Source organism: Protopterus annectens, chromosome 13.part0 (genome assembly GCF_019279795.1).
Source record: "Protopterus annectens isolate FY-2018-M chromosome 13.part0, PAN1.0, whole genome shotgun sequence".
NCBI lineage: Eukaryota > Metazoa > Chordata > Ceratodontiformes > Protopteridae > Protopterus > Protopterus annectens.
Window position 1 is genome coordinate 363,202,650 of NC_056747.1, and position 22,884 is coordinate 363,225,533.

General features: G+C 43.8%; 1 protein-coding gene across 3 annotated transcripts in view; it reads right to left on the reverse strand.

The window, feature by feature from the left end:
- REXO1 (RNA exonuclease 1 homolog) overlaps positions 1 to 22,884 on the reverse strand; it is a 1,211,359-nt gene that overhangs the window by 157,831 nt on the left and 1,030,644 nt on the right. For 2 of the 3 annotated variants that reach the window (XM_044053970.1, XM_044053969.1), the window contains exon 14: positions 19,262 to 19,400. The exons of the other annotated variant lie outside the window; for it this stretch is intronic. In XM_044053970.1, the coding sequence (XP_043909905.1) occupies positions 19,262 to 19,400 (139 nt within the window). The remainder of the gene's footprint in view (positions 1 to 19,261; positions 19,401 to 22,884) is intronic. 3 annotated transcript variants of the gene reach the window in all.

The window sequence follows — 22,884 nt, forward strand, 5'->3', positions numbered from 1 at the left end:
TAACGGCAACTCCTGGTTATCAGAGAAAACAGAAATTTCAGAATCCTGATCAGAAGAATAAGAAGGAAAAATAAGTTATGTCTTACCATAACGTTCCATCTGTGTTGTTGATCCTCGTTCAGCCATTACACATGGGTATCGGTTCCGACCTCGGAACTGAGCCGGTCATTTTCCAAGCTTGCGTCAGCTTTGACCTCTCGAGCAAAGCTCTTACCCACAACCCCCCTCTCCCTGTTACCTCAGATTGAGTTTGCAAGTCAAAGAAGGTGGAGGCTACCTCTGGTCAAATAACATAAGAGAACCGGATGGTGAGATCCACTAGAAACCAAAGGAGGGGGAAGGAAGGAGGGTTGTAATGACTTGAACGAGGATCAACAATACAGATGGAACGTAATGATAAGACATAACTTCTTTATCTGATATTGTTAATCCTCGTTCATTCCTTACACATGGGACAGAGTTCCCAGCTACCTCTATTCCTGGGAGGATCTCATGGAAGGACATTCCTAAGCACCATAGAACTGAAAGATGCTCTTCCCATGGAGGCCAAATCCAATTTCTAATGATTGATGAAGGTATGAGGCGTAGGCCAAGTTGCCGCTGCACAGATGTCATGTAAAGAAGCTCTGGCATGGAAGGCAGCAGAAGTTGCCACCGACCTTGTTGAATGAGCTTTCATGGTAGTAGGCAACGAGATATTATGTTGTGTATAAATGAAGGTCACACAGTCCTTCAACCATCTAGCTAATGTGACCTTAGCAACAGCAGATCCTAATCTAGGTCCAGAAAAGGTCAAAAATAACTGGTCAGATTTACTAAAGGGTTTAAGTCCTTTTTAAGTAAAAACGGATTTGCCTGTGGATATCTTGGGTATGCAGGCAATACTCTCCTTTGTTTGAATGATTGGGAAAGAAAACTGGCAATTCAATGGCTTGATTAATGGACATTTCAGAGATCACTTTAGGCAGAAATGATGGATTAGTTCTCAGAGACAATCTATATCTCTATGAAAAATCAAGTATGGACTCTTGATACATAAAGCTTGAAGCTCAGAACTACATCTGGCAAAAGTAATGGCGACCAAAAACAAGGTTTTCCAAGACAAATACTTGAGGTCGCAAGAAGAGGCTGGTTCGAAAGGTGACATTGTCCAAGCTTGTAGAACTAATGATAAATCCCATGGTTGAATAGGTTTTCTAAAAGGTGGCTTCAGATGATTCACACCTTTTATGAAGGTCTTTTATGGGACATAAGAGAGGAATCTTGGACACCCTCATGAAAATTAGAAATTGCAGCCAAATGAACTCTAATGGTAGAGGCCGACAGACCCGATTGAAAAAGGTCGGCCAGATAGTCTAGTATTATTGACACTAGTGCTGAAAAGGGGTCTATACTTGTTTATCTTTCAGCCAACAGGTAAATCTTTTCCACTTGCTCAGATAAGTAATTCTAGTGGAAGACTTATGAGAAGCAATGAGAATATCACGTATTGGTAAAGAAAGATCATTCTGCCTGGCAATCAAGGGAAATGGAGTAGCCAAGCCGTGAGCTTCAGGCTGTTCAAGTTGGGATGAATCAGGTTTTGTGGATGTGAGATCAACTCCGGGGTTGGATGGAGAATCCATGGTCGATCTAGTAGGTGAGGCCAAAGGAAGGGGAACCAAATCTGTCGCGGCCAATATGGTGCTATGAGGATCACCTTGCTCTTCAACCGACGGGCTTTCTTCAGAAACTGGGGAATGAGGGGAAAGGGTGAAAATACGCAAAGAAGACCCGAGGGCCAATCGTGGACTAGAGCATCCCTGGGTGACTGTCCAGGAGGGGGAATTAGGGCAAAGTAGTTGCTGCATTTGTAGTTGGTATGGGATGCAAAGAGGTTGCAGCAAGGACAGCCCCAGCGGTGGAAGACCTCCACCACTATCAAGGGATTCAGGGACCACTCGTGAGGTTGAAGAATGCACCTGCTGAGTTTGTCTGCTATCACATTGGAACTCCCAGGAATGTGCGTTGCTAGAAGAAAATGGTTGGTAGCCATCGCCCATTGCCATATCCTCATGGCCTCTCGACAAATGGGGCAAGATTTGGTTCCACCCTGCTTGTTGATGTACCAGACCACCGCCATGTTGTCTGATTGAATCGCAATTGTCCCAGACGGCAGCAGGGAATGGAATGCTTGCAAAGCCAGAAGCACCGCCCTCAGCTCTAGAACATTTATATGCAGATGGGCCTCCAGTTCGGACCAAGTGCCTTGGACTGTCCGTCCCTGACATAACCCCCCCCACCCCACCCCCTCAGGGAGGCGTCCGTAGTCACTGTGGCCTTGGGTTGCTGGGGGGAGAAGGGGTGAGACCATTGTGAGAGATTGTGTGTCATGCACTAATTTAAATCCTGTTTGCACCTGTGGGTTACCCGAATCATGGCTGAAAGAGGATGCTGAAAAGGATACCATTGGGTGAGCAGTAGCCATTGTAGAAGCCTCATGTGAAACCTGGGCAAGGGAACAATGGTGATGGATACTGCCATGGAACCCAACAGCTGTAGAACAGAGTGAGCCGTGGATTTTTCCCTTGAAAGGATTGGAATTAGTTGTTGCTTCATCCTTAGAATTCTGTGCTCTGGAATAGCAGCTCTGCAGCTTTTTGTGTCTAAGATAACCCCTATGAATTCTGTTGACTGAGATGGAGTGAGATTGGATTTTTGCCAGTTTATGGTTAGGCCTAGCCTTTGAGCAGTGAGGAGAGAGTATGCCAGGGCTTTTTTCCAGTAGATGTCTGGTGGGGGCGGAAATGAGCCAGTCGTCTAGGTATGGAAACACCTGGAATCCTTGAAGACGCAAGTGAGCTGTGACAACTGCCATGCACTTTGTGAACACTCTGGGGGCTGTAGAGAGTCCGAAGGGTAGTACTCTGAACTGGTAGTGACTGGCTCCCGCACGGAAGTGCAGAAATCTTCTTGACGGCCTGTCCACCTTTATGTGGTAGTACACATCTTGAAGATCTATACAGCACATCCAATCGTCTTTTTCCAAAAGCGGGAGGATAGACTGTATTGTGACCATCCGGAATTTTTGTACTCTCACAAACTTGTTCAATACACTAAGATCCAAAACTGGTCTCCAGTCCCCGGTTTTCTTTGGCACCAAAAATAGTCTTGAGTAGAATCCGGATCCTATCTGGTCTGGAGGGACTACTTGGATGACTCTCTTTCTTAGCAGCTTTTCTATCTCTAGTGCTGCTTCTTCCCTTTGACTGGGTGGAACGTCAGGAAGATTTTTTGAAGGGACAAAGATCGAAGGGGACATGATAACCTCTGGTTATAATCCTTTGTATCCAAGAATCGGTGGTGATGGTTAGACAGGCAGAAGGGTACAAGGAGAAATGTCCCCTAACCACCTCCAGGGGAAAGGAGTTGGGCTGCTTTTCAGGAGAGCTGGCAGGATTGACCAGGGAAAGAATCCCTGGAACCCTGGTTACGCGGACCCCCTCTGCCCCGAAAGGAGCATCTTCCCTGTGAGTTTCTTCCCTGCGAGTTTCCCCCTCTGCCTCTGGGGGAGAACTTGGCCTGTGTGTCACGGAAAGGACCCCGAGATTTCTTGAACCATATCTTCCCACTCTTTTGGTTTCAGGAGAAAGCACGTTGGGGGGAAGAATAATGGACACCTACGGCAGAAAGGGTCTTACCATCCTGTTCACATCTGGCCAGTGTGCTTTTAACTTTGGGCCCAAACAACGAGGAGGCCTCAATGGGGGCATTAAGAAAGGAAGACTTAAAGGGTTCCACGAAGTTGCACAAGTGCATCCAGGCATGTCGTCTCAAGACCGCCGCTGAACCCGCTGCTCTATCTGCTCCTTCTGATGCGTGAGATATCAGTCGCATAGAGGAGTTAGATATAGATTCAATGGTGGCCAACTGAGAGGCCATTTTGTCACGGACCTCATCAGACACAGCACCAGCCAAGGTTTCAGAGATCTCAGAAACCAGATCCCTTTGAAGCCTAGTAAAATGTGCCATATAATTCAGGGACCTGATAGCAAAGGTCGATGAAGCAAAGGTGCGCTTCCCTATCCTGTCCAGGGCCCGGGACTCTTTGTTAGGTGGATGGACAGTCTGGCTTTCTTCTTCTGCCAGATCCTTTTTTGTTGCGGCCGCCACCACCACAACATCCACAGGGAGACCTTTGGACCAATGGGGATTCGAAGCAGGAGGGAACAAGATTTTATCTGGCCTCTGGGGAACAGCTTCAACTGTATCAGGAGCCTTCCAAGCACGCTGCACGATGAGCCGGACAAGTTCATTGGCAGGTGGAGTAACCCAGGAGGTAGGGGGCCGGGCGCAAAAGGCCTGCAGGAACACAGATTCCTCAGAGGTCGGATTAGAGGACTGCCAGTCACCTCTCTGTTTCAGGATTTCGAGTATATCACCAAAGGATACCTCAGAGGGTGACGAGGGGATCCTTCCCCCTCATCGAAATCTGTGTCTTCGGTGAGGGACTCCTCTGTGGAGTCCATGTGCTTCCTCTTACACAAACTTTTCTGGTGGACCTTCTCAATGGGAGAAGCTGGAGAATACAGCAGAAAAGAGGATTCCTGAGGGAATATGTCCTGCAACCCTTGCACCCGGTGTCCGCTAGGTGCGACTTGTCAAACCAGTGTACCAGAGGAGGGTGGAGGTATAGACAGTCCGGTATCGCCAGCAGCAGCGAAAGGCTTCTCCATCAGTTGGTAGGCCGGTCCACCCAAAGAGGAGTGCATGTCTAGGACAGGGGTCACCCCTCCCCTAAGCGGCTCAGCCTGCCGACCCGGAGTCTCTGGATGGCTGTGGAGCAGCAAACTATGCGTGTCACAACTGACATCCTGGGTCATAGCAAAACTTTCCAGCCACAAAGGCAACTGCGGTTCCTTAGTGAGATCCATAAAGGGGACCGCAGAAGGGGAATACTGTGCTATATCCATGGACTTCAAAGGCAATGAAGGAGGAGAATAAGAAGGTCTTTGGAGATGGGTGAGGAAGGACAGTTACTGAGGGGTGGGATACCTCTGGCCCAGAGTACCTGGTCCACAAGACGCAACACACCATGTTCGGAAAGGCTTCTAGTGGACCTCACGGAGACTGAGGGAGAAACAGGCCTGTCCACAGAAGAGGCAGACTCGGTGCCCATCTCATCTGTCTGCACTGAGGACAACGGTGCCAAGAGAGACTGGACTACTGTTGTCTGCACCGAAGAAGTCATTGGTGCCGAGGTCATGGTCTGCACCGACACAGGGATCGGTGCCAAAGTAGTTGTCGGTGTCGAAACTGGAAAGTACAGTTGTGTACACCTACCATAAATGTAGATGTTTGAGTGTCTTCACTGTTGCAGTCATGACAGTAGGGTTCTCCCCTGCCGGCAGGCAGCCCTCGGTCGGCCAGAATCCCAAAGTCTGGGTCCGGTGTCGGCTGTTCAGCCATACTCCCTGACGTCAGAGCGCCAGGAGTACAAAGCTGACAGCCGACGCCATCTTCTCCAGTTTTTCTTGCCCCAGATGTCAGGAGTCCCAAAATGAAAAAGGTCCCATAACCTTTGCAAATACAACTCAGAAGAATGGTGAAAAAAAAGGAACTACACAAAAGTAAAAATAAGAGGGGACAGGAGGGAGGGAAACTCAGACTGCAACAGTGAAGACACTCGAACATCTACATTTATGGTAGGTGTACACAACTGTACTATGTTCATCGTGTTTCACTGTTGCAGCCATGACAGTAGGGTAGAATCCCAAAGCTGAAAGAAAGGGAGGTGGTCATAAAGAAGAAGGGGCGGCTAAAAGGCCCTGCAAGACTGCAGAGGCAAAGCCTGCCCTAGACTTAGAGTAGAGAGGTAGATTGTAGTGCTTAGAAAAAGTATGCACTGAACTCCAAGTTGCAGCTTCCAAAATGTCTTTGGTAGGAACTCCCCTGAGGAAGGCCGCAGAAGTGGCAGCAGCTCTGGTGGAATGAGTCCGTATACTCCCTGGGATTTGCTTTCCATGCTGTGAATAACAAAATCTGATTCCATGAGCAATCCATTTAGAAATGGTCTGTTTTGAAATGGCTTTACCTTGGGAGCTTGAAGCATAAGAAACAAACAATTGCTCTAATTTTCTGATGTCCTTGGTTCTGTCCAGGTAAAAACTTAGTTGTCTGTGTACATCCAAGGAATGTAAGATCCTTTCCCCTTTATTTTGAGGAGTGGGGAAAAAGGTTGGCAAGTGGATAGTTTGATTTAAAGCCACTTTGGAAACCACCTTAGGCATGAAGGTAGGATTAGTCCTCAAAGATACCCTGTCTTGATGAAAAATAATATAAGGTTCCACAGCCATAAGAGCTTGTAACTCTGAAACTCTCCTGGCAGAGGTTAGGGCTAACAAGATAGCTGTCTTCCAAGATAAAAAACTTGATGTCAGAAGTGGCAGCAGGCTCAAAAGGAGGCAAGGTTAGTTTCTCCAAAACATAGTTGAGATCCCAAGCAGGAATGGGAGGAGATCTAGGAGGTCTTAAGTTCTTAGCTCCTCTGAGAAACTGTCTCATGAGCTGGTGGGAAAAGATGGGAGGGTCTGTATTATAATGAGCAGAAATAGCAGAGGCATGTATCTTAATGGAAGAGAAAGAGAGACCCTTATGTAAGAGATCTGTCAAGTAAAGTAAAATTAAGGTAATGTTAGGAAGAAGAGGATCAGAATCCTGAGCCTGCATCCAGGAACAAAATCTTTTCCATTTTCCTGCATAAGATTTTCTAGTGCTAGGACGTCTGGCCTCTAAAATGACATCCACAACCTGCTTGGGTAGGAAAGAAGAAATCAAAGGCCCTGGATTAACCAGGCCGCCAGGCTGAGAGTTTTGACATGAGAGTGTAGAACCTGACCCTGATGTTGGGACAGAAGGTTCGGAGACTGAGGTAAAACCCAAGGGGGCTCCAGAGATAGGTTTTTTAGAGTTGGATACCAAAACTGCCGAGGCCAATTTGGAGCCAGCAAGATTATCATCTTGGGCTTGTCCTGTTTTATCTTCAATAAGAATCGTGGAAGAAGAGGAAGAGGTGGAAAGGCATATCCCGAGAGGTTCCTCCAACTGAATGACAGGGCATCCACTTTCCAAGCTTCTCTGTGGAAAGTCCTGGTGCAAAAATTCTGTAGTTGATGATTGAGATGGGATGCAAAGAGGTCTATGTGAGGACATCCCCAGACTGCTGTTATCATCCTGAATATTTTGGTGTCCAGCATCCACTCGTGTGGATCCGAAAGGTTTCTGCTCAGACTGTCTGCGAGGAAGTTTTGTTTCCCTGGTAGAAACTGAGCTTGAAGATCCAGATTGCAAGCTAGAGCTGTGTTCCATAGATCCATGGCTAGTCTGCAAAGGGGGTAAGAATGAGACCCCCCCCCTGCTTGTTTATGTACCACATAACTGTGGTGTTGTCTGTCCGTATTAGTAGCTGTCCTGTTTGTAAAAGAATAGAGCTTTCTGAACGGCTAACATTTCCTTTAAATTGATATGCAGGTGCTTCTGATCCTTTGTCCAAAGGCCCTGCAGACAGTTGCCCTGAAAATGGGCTCCCCAAGCATAATCCGAGGCGTCCGTGGTTAGAATCTGAGTGGCAGGAGGCAGACGGAAGGGTTTCCCTTTGTTTAGAGCACATGCCCTGGACCACCAAAGAAATTCCTTTTGAAGGCAAGGAAGGAGGGAGATCAGTATGTCTAAACTGTGGCAATGCTGAGACCATACACTTTTTAGGTACCACTGTATTTTCCTCATGTGTAGTCTTGCATATGGTACGAGAAGGATGCAGGAGGCCATGTAACCCAAAGCCTGCAGGAATTTCCTTGCAGATAGTTGAGTTAAAGTTGCCAAGGTTTTGAAAGTTGAAGCCAGCTGTAATTGTTTTTCGGATGTCAGAAAAGCCATCTGGGTTGTGGTGTTTAGAAGAGCACCCAGAAAAGTTATCTGTTGTGATGGTGTCAAATTTGACTTTTTTATGTTTACAGAGAATCCCAGAAACTTGAGGAGGTTCTGTACAAATTCTAGATGCTGGAGTAAGACATCCTTGCTGTCTGCCTGAATTAGACAATCGTCCAGATAAGGGTAAATTTGAATTCCCTTGAGTCTGCAGTAAGCTACTACTGGAGCCAGGCATTTGGTGAAGACCCTGGGCAGTAGACAATCCAAAGGGCAGCGCAGAGAATTGAAAGTGCCTCAATCCGCCTTGAACCTGAGGTATTTTCTGCGATCCTGCCTGATGGGAATGTGTAAATATGCCTCCTTTAAATCCAAAGTTACCATCCATGCATCTTTGGACAGCATTGGAAGTAGCTGCTGTAGAGTAAGCATCTTGAATTTTGGAATCTCTAGAAAGGTGTTCAAGACCGACAGATCCAGAATGGGTCTCCATGAGTTTTGCTTCCTGGGGACTAGAAAGAGCCTTGAGTAAAACCTTTTCCCATCTCTGAAAGTGGAACCAGTTCTATGGCATTCATAGCCAAAAGAGCTTCCACCTGGTTTAAGGCCTCCGTCCATTGATGTTTTGGAAGGTCTGGCCATCCGCTTGGCCTTGGCAAGGTATGAAAATGGAATTTGTAACCTCTTAAAACCACATCCAAAACCCACTTGTCTTGGGTTATTTGAGTCCAATTTTGATAAAAAAGAGAGAGTTTTCCTCCGAGAGGGGCTTCCAGGCAAGAAGTTCCTGTAGCCCAACAGAGGGAGTCATTGAGTTTGTTTTCTTTGAGTTTGTGACCTGTCCTCTCCTCCCCTAGGGGTGGAAGCAGTCCACTGTCTTGGTCTATAAGAAGCTTGTGTTTGAGGCCTTCCTCTGGAGCGTCTATATCTACCCCTCTGAGGCCTGTCTGAAGTGGGAAAGGACCAATTTTTTGAAGGCCAATTCCTGCTAAATCTAGGTGGCTGTACTTGTAAGAAATCTTTAACTGTTTGCATGGCTTTCGCCGTATCCTCCATCTTTTTAATAACCTCTTCAGCTTTAGATCCAAACAAAACATTATGCTGAACAGGTGCATCCAATAATTTAGCTTTTACTTGTTCTGGCAAATTTTGTTCATTTAGCCATGCATGCCTTCTAATGACTGTGCCAGAGGCAGCAGCCCTACAAGAAGCCTCCAAGGCATCAAATCCACAGTGTAAACCATGCTTCCCAACTTGTTCAGTGGCATGCAATAAGTCATGTAATTCCTCATCATCTGCACAGGCAGAAATGGAAGTAAGCTTTTGTTTTAAAACAGACAAGAGGTATTGCTGGTATTTCAGCATATGAAACTGACAGTTTAAAGCCCTAATGGACAAAGTAGCAGAAGTGTACACTTTTTTGCCCCATCTTTCTAAGGATCGAGAATCCTTTTCAGTAGGAATGGGATTTTTGGCAGAAGCGGCCTTAACTCCCTTAGGACCCTGAGAAATGGTTTCAGGGTCAGCAGAAGGGTTCTTGTATAAAAACTGGTGGGAATCAGGAACCCTGTAATATCTATCAGGCTTAACAGGAGCAGGAGGAAAAGAGTCAGGGGTTAAGTTAGCCTCCGAAAAGGCATCATCCACAATATCCAAAACAGGAGGAATAGCCAGGGGTCTATGTTGCGGAAGAAGAAGAAAATCCCTCAGTCTTTTCTTAGATTCCAAATACTTATGTCCTTCCCAGTGGAAATGTTCCCTCATTTCATGCAAAGTTTCCCCAAAAGAGAAATCCTCAGGGGGAGAAGCTGAAGGAATGGATTCCTCAGCATCAGAATCCTCATAAGGAGGGAAAGAATATTCCTGGTCAGAAGAAGAAACTGAGGAAACAGAAGCCTGATCAGAGGAATCATAATAAACATCCTGCCTTGGCCTTTTATCTGGAGGGGGATGTGAACCCCTAATCATAGTAAGCAAATCCTCCGCCATCTTGAGTAACTGTTTCTGTGACTTGGGAGCCGGTTCAGAAGAGGCCTGTGTTGCAGTCTTTGATTTAGAAGGAGTCTTTGCCTTTATTACAAGCTGAGTAGGCCTGAAAACCCCTTCGGAAGCCGGTACCTGCACAGCGGCTCCGGACCCATCCGAAGGAGCATTGTCCGAAGGTCCTGCAATAGAAATATTTAAAGGCCTATTTGGCTCCTCATGAGAGTCCGTTTCGGCCATCGGTTCTGAAATGGCTGACGACAGGGGCTGCAAAAGCCCCTCACTGACGACAGCCGAATCTGAAGCTGGCTCCGCTTGTGCGCTATCATCAGATTTGGACCTCGGAGGCCTGTCTTTATCCTTGCGACGTTTGTGAACTCCGGTAGCCAGAACCGTATCCGACATTTTGTAGTTAAAGCGCCTACCGAAGTAATGAAAAGCAAAATCGTACCTTCGCTTAATTGTACGTTGATTGAATCTAGCACAAAACCGACAACTAGCTACGTCGTGGTCAGGGCCTAAGCAAGGAATACAGTAAGAATGAAAATCCTTATGAGGTATTTGCTTCCCACATGAAATACAATTATTAACTTTTTCTGACATCGGAGTGGAGCAAGAAAAAAGTTTCCCCAACGGGGTACTTAGCTTTGAGTGGAGAAGAAAATCTTCGGACTGAAGTTTATCAGAAAAAATCGTCAGGCGTAAGCCAACCAGCACTTGCAAACTGCTATCACCACACGGCAAGAAAGACTGGAGAAGATGGTGTCGGCTGTCAGCTTTGTACTCCTGGCGCTCTGACGTCAGGGAGCATGGCTGAACAGCCGACGCCGGACCCAGACTTTGGGATTGTGGCCGACCGAGGGCTGCCTGCCGGCAGAGGAGAACCCTACTGTCATGACTGCAACAGTGAAACACGATGAACATCAGACAAAATTGGAGTCAACAATAAAGGCGTCGGTTCCGAGGAAGATCTCGGAGCCAATGCGGTCAAGGACTGCGCTGACTGAATGGTCAGTGCTGATACAGTGATAATAGTCTGAACAGAGGAGCACCTCGGTGCCGATACATAGAAGGCTGTAGGAGAAGACGGAGCCGAAATCACTAATGGAGCCGAAGGCCTCGGTGTCGATGGTCTAGTGAACTCCGGAGTCGAAACTTTAGCCTTTTTAGGTTTGGGTTGGCGGGAGTCCCCAGCCGGGGATGAAGGCAAAGATTTAGCCTTAGTAGGAACATCCAAGGTTTTTTTATGGGCTCTAGGAGGGGTTGAGGCCCCCGACCCAGAAATAGCCTCTGAAAAGGGAGATTTAAGAAGTCCCTTCAGTAACAGCTTGTTTTTTCCTTTCCAACAAGGTTCTAATAGAAAAGTTCTCACAAATAGTACAGGGTGGGTCAACAGACAAATGGGAAGCTCCCAAACAATAAACACACAAAGAATGTGCAAGAAAAGTAGGCAGTTTGTGTCCACAATCAGAACACCACTTAAACCCCGGACTACCTTTCTTATCTGCCATGACAGCAAATGAATTAATAGAAAAGGTACCAGCAATGGTACAAGAGAGTACCTGAAGGTATGAGAGAAAAAGGAAAAGGATTACCAATGATGGTAAAGAGAGACTACCTCGCAGTAAAAGTGGTAAAGAACGAAGCAGAAAAACCTGAAGAAATTATGTACGCTAGATGCGATAGGGTAAGAGACAATAAAATATGAACTTTTCTGACAGAAAAGTAATCTGTAAAACTATTAAACAACAAATGACTGTACTTAGCTCAAGAGAAGTAGCTTCACGACCGTATGGCAACGCGGCACACGAAATCTGGGGTAACAGGGAGAGGGGGATTGCGGGTAAGAATTTAGCTTGAGAGCTTGAAGCTGACGCAAGCTTGGAAAATGGCCGGCTTGGTTCCGAGGTCGGAACTGATACCCATGCGTAAGGAATGAACGAGGATTAACAATATCAGATAATCAGTTCTAGGTCTCTTAGAGGGAGAAGGGTGGCTTCCCCTGATTAGAGTAATAAGGTCCTTCAGCCATTCTTATCATTTGTTTTTTAGGCATAGGGGCCTGACTATGCGGTCTGGGCATCAGTTTTCTAAGCATGGATCGAGTTTTAGGCCTTGAAGAAGAAGATGGCGTCGGTTTAATATGCAAGTCAGTAGGCCTGAATACACCCTCAGAAACCGGTGCCTGCACAACGGCTCTGGACTCATCCAAGGTGGAGACATCCTCAGGTTCCACTGTTGAAGAAGCATCTTGAGGCATACCGAACTCCGAATGGGTCTCAGTAGAAGCCTGCGAATCTGAAGTAGAGGGAATCGGGGGCTGCGGAAGTGCCTCACTGAGTACCGGAGAACTGGTGACTAGCTTAGGAAAAGCGTTGTCGGCAGCTTTGGACCTATGCGGTCTGTCTCTGTCTTTATCTTTGAGTTTTTTCAGAATGTCAGTAGTCGGGTGGCTTACCGAAGCCATTTCTGGATAACTGAACAGAGTACCAAAATATTTAGATGTGAAAATGAACCGACGACAAACAGTTCAAGGTTTGAATAAGGCACAAAACCGACAACGAGGTACGTCATGATCTGGGCCTAAGCAAGGAATGCAGTACGAATGAAAATCTTTATGAAGTATTTGCTTTCCACAAGAAATGCAATTGTTAACTTTTACTGACATCGATTTAGAGCAAGAAAAAGGATTCCCAATGGGGTATTTAGCTTAGCTGAATACTTAGGATCTGAAACTCGAAAACGAAAATTTCAGGAGTCGGCCGACCGGCACTTGCGAACTGCTTCTGCTTCGGGCACCGTATGGCAAGAAAGACTGATGTAATGGTGTTGGCTGCATGCTTTATACCCCTGACGTCACGGAAGATGAGACAGCAACCGACGCAGGACTCAAGACTTTGATAATCAGGCCGACTGAGGGCTACCTGCAAGCAGATAACCCCAAATGTAATGACTGCAACAGTGAAACACGAAGAACACTGGTATCATTAGTGTCATAAGACCATTTTAGAGAAGTGTGTAGTTAACTGAGACATAGAAGACATTAAAGAATTTGGAGATATCTTAGTCTCCTGAGGAAGAGAGGCCAGCAATTAACTATCTCACACTGTCAGAGGAAGACAGCAGAAACAGACATGCTAGTCTGACAATCCAGTATTCTGCAGAGTAAAGTGGAAGAAGTATATACTTTCTTCCCAAAGGTATCAGTGGCTTTCCCATCTTTGTAAAAAGGACTAAGGTTAGCTACCATAAGGAGTGGCAGAAGATGGTTACAACAGCCCACGGACACTGTAAGATGAAATATGGGGGAGTAACAAAATAGTATCAATCCTAAGTTTACCAACTTAAAAAAATGAATATAAATAAATTTTAAAAGTTCTGAATATTTAAATCAAATCATTTTGAGTGAATAAGCCCATATGCCACTGCAACTTAATACAACCAAACCTCTTTGTAATAATGTGTCATTCAACCATTTTACATATAAACCAAGTAAGACTGAACCAATAAGCCTACATGCCGTTGCAGTTTTTCTATAACTGAACCTCTACATAATTTTCTGCGTCACTCAGCTATTTTAAACATAGCAGACTGCAATTTTAAAACCTATTCTGAAGAGTCTCAGTAGTAGAAGTTTACAGCCAAATGCAATTATCTTTTGTTATTTGTAATAAAATACTGCACAAAATACTGGCTCATTTAAGTTTCTGTGATGAACATCAGGCTGGTACTACACAGCAAAAGAGGAAGAATTCTAAGATTGTTCTTGATAGACCTGACACTGAAGAACAGTACTCCAGGAGTACAGGTCTCACCTACCTATCCCAGATGAACAGGTATGTATGGGATAGGGCAGCATAGTTTCTACCTACACCGTATTTCACCTCACAGCAAAAAACTTACAATAATGGTATAGGACCATACTTGGATCCTACTGTCACCAATCCCAGAGGGATAAGTACAAGCTTTATGCATTTGAAAATCACAAAGTCTCCTGCAGCCATGGAAAGTGCCAGCAGGTAATCAAGGAAGAACAAATCTGCCCAAAGCAAACAGCTGGTCCCAAATACAAGAGAAAACAAATATATTGATAAAATGCACTGTAAAGACGTCAATACTACTTAACAAGTAGGTGACAGAGAAATCAATGTGGGATCTGATCTAGAGTTTGAAAAAATAAACTTGTTGGACTGGAGAACCTTATATAAATTTATGTAAAACAAGGAGTAAAAAAGTCAGAGACAAACCATTCAGTACAAACTGTAACAAAAACGGGGTCAGGCTATAGTTTTCATTGTGCAGTACCTTAAACTGTAAAAAAGGACCATGGGGTATATGCAAATAATCCCTTAAGGGCATCAAGTGTTTCAGCTACATGGCTTTTGAATACCTACGACTTTTGACTGTTTAAGTCTTTATGAATACATTCAGGTCAATACAGCCAAACCTCCACCTCAGATTTATTATATAAATGAATCAGACTTCCTGGGGAAGGTGGCAGACTCTAAGATCACAATGTAAAGGAAAGCATCCTCTAAGGCTGGCAAAAAAAGATGGGTAACTGCACCATGAGGAAAATCCACCTGTAACAAATCATGACGAACTTGATGGGACTCTTGTATTTCTTTTTGTTCCCACTAAAATAACTCCTTCATTGTGGCAATAGCATCAGGAAAAGATAACTCTTCAGATGGGAAATCTGAAGAAAAACTTTATTCTGAGTCAGATCCCCACTCTTTGCAGTAGAAATTTGAGAAAAGCAGTGTAAATGTTGTCCCTCAGACTGAGTATCAGAATTGGACAGAGGAAAATCTTGTTTTTTAATGAGGGGAAGACTGAAAAACTTTAAATAAACCTTCTGTAAAGCCAATTGAATCTTCCTAGCTGAAGGTGACAGGTGAAAAAAAAATGATTAATTTCATGCTTTCTTTTCCTGACAGACCCCCCCCCCCCCAGAAAAAAGTGCCCTGAAGAGCAATCCTTGGGAGTTGAGCTCGAGTAGCTTCATGGAGTAGCATCCTGCTCCCTCTTCTGATGCAGATGAAAGGGGTTGTGCCTTGCCCTAAAAGGATAGCCAAACAGATGCAAAGGACATACCTTCCTCTCACTGCTTAATAGGATTCTGATCAGCACTATCAGAGGGACCGAGAGAAACTGATAAAGTGATCAGAAAAACTTGATATGGCTACAGTAATGTCTCTCATTGGCAGCCAAGGTGAAGACGAAGCCAGTGTTAAGACGAAAGCCTCCCGTACAATATTTCTTTTCTTGTAGATTGGAGGAGGGAACAACCAAAAACCCAGGAACCAGGTCCATATCTCTACTGAAAAAAAGTGCCTGACAAGCATGTAGCTGAGTCTATTTAAGTCTGTCTCCTGACAGGAAAATTAAGTTACGAGGTAAATGTTTTTCAGTGACATTATTCCTATCCCCTAGCAACAAATTTTGACAGAAAAGTTGAACTTTCCCCCATAAAATGTAAAAATTGGAAGGCATTCCCAATGGGGTATTTTTCTGCCCAGTTCTAAAGAAATACTAGCCAAATGTCAATCACATGAACCCGAAAAAGAGTACGGTATTTGACGGCTAGAATGTCCTGAAAGTTTGGTGCCCTAACCACATACTTTACACTGCTCCATTCAAGCTCTAAAGCGGTAAGAGCATATGAAAGTTGTCCTAAAACTTTGGAAGCTGGCCAGAAATCCAGTCCTTGCAGCTTAGGCTGTGGTAGCAGTGATCTAATGATGGACATCAGAAGATGTCACTAAAGTGACAGAGCTGGTCACTGCGGTCAGGTATTTCATTACTTTTTTTAATAAAGAATAAATAAAAGGTAGCCAACCTGTCTCCAAGTCTGCTATGTTTTTGTCCTAGCACCTGGAAGCTCCTATGATCACAGCAGTACCTCAAGGCTCTCCCTTGTGTGTATCTTGTACTGACCAATTTATAGGTGTGTCCGAATAGGTTTAAGCTAATCGAACTAGCAGGTCGTGCTCCAAGCTTAACATAGATCTTAAGAGATTTTTATTTTTCAAAATACTTCAAAAGATTCTCATGAGCAATCAAAACAAACAAACAAAAAAAAAAAAAGACACAACGACTCTTGGTTCTTCTTCTTCAAATGAGATTCTCCTTTACTGTGCGATCTTTTCAGAAGTTAGGCAACTTCTGAAAAGATTGCACAATAAAGGAGAACCTCATTTGAAGAAGAAGAACCAAGAGTCGCTGTGTCGTGTTTTTTTTTTTTTATTGTACAGGAGAATCTTTTGCAGAACTTTGAAAAATAAAAACTTCTTCAGATCTATGTTAAGCTCGGAGCTCAACCTGCTGGTTCAATTAGTTTAAAGCTATTTGGCACACGCCTTAATCAGCCTGCTATGTTTCCAACCATTAATGCCTTTTTCAGTGTCTCTCTGGACTCTAAAACAAGCACCATCACTCTTGACAAGGACCTCTTTCCTCTTTAAGCCTTTCACTGCTGCTCATGCAATGCTGCTAATAAGAGTGAGCAGGTTACCATACTCATACCTCTAATGCACAAGTACAAGCAATGTGCTTTCAGTTATGTCATTTCTGGGGTCCTGCATCACCAACCACAAGCTGTCAATGGGAAGACAGAGATACCCACACCCAGAGAGAAAAGACAGCAGACCACAATCCACTTTTTTCTCCCCCCATCCCAATCAACTCTAACAGTACTGGCACATTTCTGAATTACTGTGGCTGGTAGCATGACTGAAAACATGTCTCTGAAGCAAGAAATGACTAAAGTATTTTGTTCCATAAGACATTCAACCTCCTCTAGAAAGGAAACCTTGAATATACCTGTCCAAAAGTACTATGTAAATCAAGTACTGTATGCTACAGTTTTACTTCGTATTCTCCACAGCAGGCACTCCAGCAAAAAGGGGCAACTAACTGCTTCACAGCACACTGTAGAAATATGAAACAGAAAAGTGAATGACGACACGTCTTACTAGTTTTTCAAGCAGCATGCACGAATTCAACTAGTTTTACAGATGGCATGTTATTTGTAACTGGCCTACTTTTGCCATCCCAGCAAATCACCAAATCCACCAACTCCTTTAATCTAATCCCTTACCATTCTTCCCAAGAAACACTCCTAACATCTTAAATACGGCTGCAACCTCAAAAGTAAGGACATCTTAACAGACTGCTACTGCAATTCCTTAATTCTGAGACAATGCTTCCCCCTCACACACACAAATTCTTTACTGTGCTAACTGCTCATTCTCTTTAACATATAATGTCCAAGCACAGTGCCTCCCCTCATCTTTTCTCTCCTCTACTGTTTAACTCTTCCAAACTCTCTACCTAATCCTTACATTTTATTCATTTTAGCAACATGGTTTCCTGAAACTGCAGCCTTGGAGCATAAAACAGCTGTGTATTTCCATACAATAAATAGATTTATGACCCCAGCGGGAGGGCAGGAAAGAAGGAAAGGGACTGTGGCCTTTCATGGCTCAACCACCTTATAATATGGTAAGCATTGCAATGCAAGAACCAGTGAGATAAATTCCTAAAGAAAGCATCCTTCATGCAAATCACACATGTTGTGCATTAAGGAAGCTGAGCAGCCCTGAAATGCCATATAAGGAGAGAAACACCCAAGTCATGTGCTTTACTTATATGCGACAGTTCAGGAATCAGTTTGTAGCGAGGCACATATAATATATGGCAAGGAAATGTGCTACAGTGCAGCTGTTCTGTGAAAAAGTAAAGAAATAAAGAAGGCCATCAGAAGAGTAGAAGCTTAAACCAAATGACAAAGAAAAATTGGGTAGAAAAGTTAATTTATAATGTTTGTTTTTTCATCTTCATTAAGCTTCACAGATCATTGTTTCTAATCCTTAGTGATGTATCTATGAATTTGCATCTTTAAAGATGGCTTAAAGAAGACAATCAATGTGCGATATGATCAAGTATGAGACCTACAGGTCAAATAGTTACATTTTAAATACCAACATGGTTGCTTTTAACTAGTTGTACAGTTTATCATCTGTCTCACTACAACCTGTGAGAGATGCACTTACATAGCCAAACTGGAAGCCAAGCTCTCTCCTGCCAAGACTGGACTAGACAGTCAAGAGGAGAAGGTAAACACCACACCACACTCTACAGACAGTCCATCAAAACCTGCACCACCCAAACCCACACATAGTAACACAAAACACACACCTACATTTGCAGAGACTCTCGATAAAAATCTGCTCAAACAACAGAGACCTCCAAAGCTGAAACGCAAGCAACCACCACCACCTCAACACTACCAGAACGACACATAGCCCACAAAATCAGTGCGACTCTCAACCTGGCAAAACAATGTACCTACCACACTAGTCATTGGCGACTATAGTCAGGCACACTGACGTCCCTCTCACCAGGCTAAACAAGGAGAATGTTATTGTCGGGTGCCAGGATCTGCCATATAACGCACGCAATCAGGTCACTCCACAAGTACAAATATGACTCTGTCATTGTCCATGTTGGAGTGAATGACCTGAGACGCATCTCCCTGGACTACATGAAGAGAGACATGGAGGAGCTCTCTGACCATGTGGCCCAGGCAGGTATGACACTACCCCTGAGTAACATCCTGCCATCACCCAGAATGACAGCACAGTACAAGGACAAAATGATTGACTTCAACAATTGGCTAAGCTTCTGGTGTCATTCCAAGGGGATCCAGTATCTGCCTGCCTGGGATGACATGATCGGCAGGCCACGATGCTTTGCCAGAGATGGCCTGCACCTGACTTCTGATTTAGAGGTGATAATTTTCATCTATACTGCTTCACTCTCAGAAGCAAATCACTTTACTGCATACTAGACATCACAGTTATTTAAAGCTAAGATGGCACCATCATCATCTACAAACAAAGATGTTGCCCTTATATCCCGCAAACTGATGCACTTCAAACCTTGGCTGTGCCTTGGTAACAACAGGATAAGGAAAAATAAACACCTCACTCTAAATGAATATGACTTAATAAAAAGAATGTGGACTTCCCACAAAACACTTCAGAGTACGCTGCCATATAGCTTCTCTACAGCTACAAAACATAAGTAGACAGTATTGTCAAACTCCTATGATCTTCCCCTATTATCTGTGTAAGGTTGAAGAGTTGATTTACTTTTTCAAGGATAGAGAATAATCCACACAGTCGCTCTTGACCATTAAACAAAATTTTATCAGTACCCCGGCATACATCTTTACCAAAAGCTGAGGAGTGTGATCACTCTACAACTGAAACACATCCTTCGATCTCCTCTCCTTTCTGAAAAAGGAGGCAATTACTCCAGTTTGACAAGTACATATACTCCCATAGATAAGTGCATACGTCTTCACCTTAAGTGCAAACAGATCACTTTCCAAGCTGTGCCCTATTAAGATGGTATCTTCACTGAACATGCTAAGCAAAACTGCTTGGACATCATGAATAGTAATAGTTGTATCCTCAAGGTCTTCAGCAGTCACACCGGAGAACCTATGAAAAGAAGGCCAAAACAATAGTGAGAAGCAAATATTTTTCGGCAATGCAACATTCCTTCAAGTTAGCCAAACAAATCTGCCACTGTAACAACCATTATCCTGTGCTGCCACCAAATGGCAACAATTGGAAATACTCTGTAAAAGGAACAATGTCAACTTATTTACGTTTTTTGGCACATATGAAAATGTTTTTCACCTGAGACTGTAAATCATTCACACCAAACACACTAAAGATAAGCTAGAAGAGTCCTTTGAATAAGGAAGAAAAAATAACTGCATTACTGTAGTTAGTTTACTTCGCTCTAGACAATTACAGCTCAACAACAATGTGACAGCACAAAAGCCAAATCCCTCAGAAATTATGTGCAGTGTTTGTTTGTGTCTTTCGGCTTTTCCCGGTTAGGGGTCGCCACAGCGGAACTCTGGTCCTCTAATGATTGGCAGTAGATTTTTACGTACTGGCTTGCCAGGCCTAACGCACAACTTTCAACGAAGGAATGCCCATTCACGCATGTCGCTACACAGAAGACACTCTAACTGAGAATCAAACGGGCAACGTCCAACTGTGAGGCGTATTTTGTGGAAAACTCTGATTACACAGCTTTTAACATACATTTGCTCTTAAAAATGTCAATACTTTATATTAAAAGCAGGCATTGGTGCTGTGACAGTATTCTTTGTAACACTGGTACAAGAAAAGTACAACTGTGTAAATAAACTTGACAAAATTACATGTCTGACTGATCATTGCTGCAGTATTATAAGGTATATGGGTTACATCCTGCACAGGATATAACAGTGGGTCAAGCTTCCAGAGCTTAAGGATACCTTTCATGCACCCAAACCATTGACAGCACAAGAAGAGCCAAGCCCTTCTGAACTTTCATGCCAAGTGAAAGAGGGAAGCTAGAGTCCTGAAAAAGGGCAATGCTAGGTAAGTAAAAATTAAGGTGTTCACACTGGCAAAAAATAAGAGGGAGGGAGCAGCAGTAATCATTCAAATATCTACTGTTATGTTAAGTTTACTTACACACCTGAACTATGATCGTCATTTCATCACTGCTGCTGTATTTGACTGTGAGGAGGAAGGATAAGCGTCCAGGAGCCCCTAGAGAAAGGTCCTATATAAATTCTGCTCTAGACTTGGCATAGGAATCTAGTTTGCTGTGCTCTGTAAACTTATGTACAGAAGACCAAATTGACACTTCACTTCTGTCCCTGAGGAGAAATCAGAGTACTTCCAGAGGATGGCAGTATGCGCCTTGATCCTGCCTGGAATTGCCATGTGGTGGGTATAACAAATGGAAATAGCACATGAAAACCATTTGGAGATCATCTGTTTTGACAGAGGTTTTACTTTTTTCTTACTTTCTTAAGAAATTAATAACTTCTTAAGAGTTTCTGAATGCTTTAGGTCTGTCAAGATAATATTTGAGTTGTCTGCAGACATCCCGAGTATGAAGAATCCTTTCTCTCTCATATTTATGTTCTGTAAATTAGACAGGGAGTTGGATAGCTTGGCTCAAATTAAACTCTAATGCCACTTTAGTCATAAAATAAGGATTAATCCTCAATGAAATCCTATCTTTGTGGAAAATGAGATAAGGTTGACCCACTAAGAGTTCTTGTGACTCGGACACTCTTCTTGTGGATGTTAAAGCAATTAAAACACTGAGCTATGTGTTATAAACCTCAGATCAGGCTGATGAATTGGTTCAAATGGAGCAAGAGTTAATTTTTCCACTGCAAAGTTAAGCTCACAAGGAGAAGCCACCTGTTTTCTAAGTGGATGGAGAAGCAGAATCATTTCAAAAACATTTTACTATGGGGATGCACTGAAAGAGGTGATCCATGTGCAGATATGTTGAAACGGATGACAAATGAATCTTGACAGAGGAGTAAGAAAGGCCCGAGAATAGTAACTCACAAATATTGTAGAAAGAACAGTTGTGTAAAATCTTACCATTACCATAGATGTTCTTCTCTTCATGTTGTAATGCATTTTTTAGAAGAGGGATTCCCTGACAAACGATCCAGACCTCTGGCCAGTATACAAAACCCTTTTACCGCTGCCAGGTACGTGGGATGTCGCATGTAGGCCCAAAGCTGGCATCAGCCATAAAAGTGACGTCTGCACGTACCATCCTTAGAACTGAATGCCCCAGGAAGAACATCAGCCTAAGGTAGAAAGGAGGAAACACACTTCCAAAGAACGAACATGAACCAGAGGGAAGGTGGGAGGGGAGAGTACTGCAACAGGAAAGAGAAGGACATCTATGGTTATAGCAAGATTTTACACAACTATTCTATGGCATTCTATTCCTATGTTGCAGTATTCTTTACATGAGGGAGAGTACCACAACTCATAAGGAAAAATGGGAGGAGGAAGGAGACGAGGTGCTAACTACAACACCAAGTAGAATGGCTCTAGCAAAACCTGCTCTGGACCTAGAGATGTCATCCAACTGGTAATGTTTAGTAAAGGTATGCACAGAAAGTCCAAGCAGCTGCTTCTAAAATGGTAGAAGCAGCCAAACCCTTACAAAAACACCAGAGGAAGCTACAAGCCCTAGTAGAGTGAGCCTTAATGGGAGAAGAAAGGCTCTTACCATGAAAAACAAAACAAAACAAAAATAAATTGCCTTAGAAATCCAAGTAGAAATAGTCTGCTTGGAATCAGGCCTTCCCCAAAGCCCTGGGATGAAAGCACACAAAAAGCTGATCAGATTTCCCGATAGCTTTAGTTTTACCTAAAAAAAACCTGAGTTGTCTGTGTACATCCATGGTATGTAGGATCCAATCACTGGAAGACTGTGGAGAGGGAAAAAAGATGGGCAAATTAATGGACTTATTAAATGACAACTCATTCACAACCTTGGGCATAAAAGAAGGGTTGGTATGCAGAGAAACCCTGTCCTTATGGAAAACCAGGAAAGGTGGAAATGCCATCAAGACCTGCAGTTCAGACACCCTTCTGGCTAAAGTAATGGTGAGCAGAAGCACAGTCTTCCAAGTATAATATTGCAGAGTAGCTGTTGCTGCAGGCTCAAAAGGAGCTACAGTGAGCTTTTCCAGAACAAAATTAATGTCCCAGGGAGGTGCAACAGGTTTCCTGGGAGGTCTAATGTGAAGAACACCTTTAAGAAACAGTTCAACCTCCAATCTAGAGGCTAAAGGGGGAGAGACAGAGGCAGACATGCAGAAATAGCTGAAAGATGAGCTTCAACAGAAGAATAAGCCAACCCAGCCTTCAAAAGTTTACACAAGACAGAACCAAAGGAATACCCACATTTAGTGGGTCTAGGTTACGTGAAAGACACCAGATGGAAAACCTCTTCCACTTGGATAAGTAGGATTTCCTAGTAATGGGTTTCTTGGCCTCTTGCAGCAACCTAAGCACATCCTCAGAGAAAAAGTGTGAGGTGCAGAGCTGACAAGTGAGGGTGAATGAGTGATCCCTTGTCTTATGTGAGAAGATT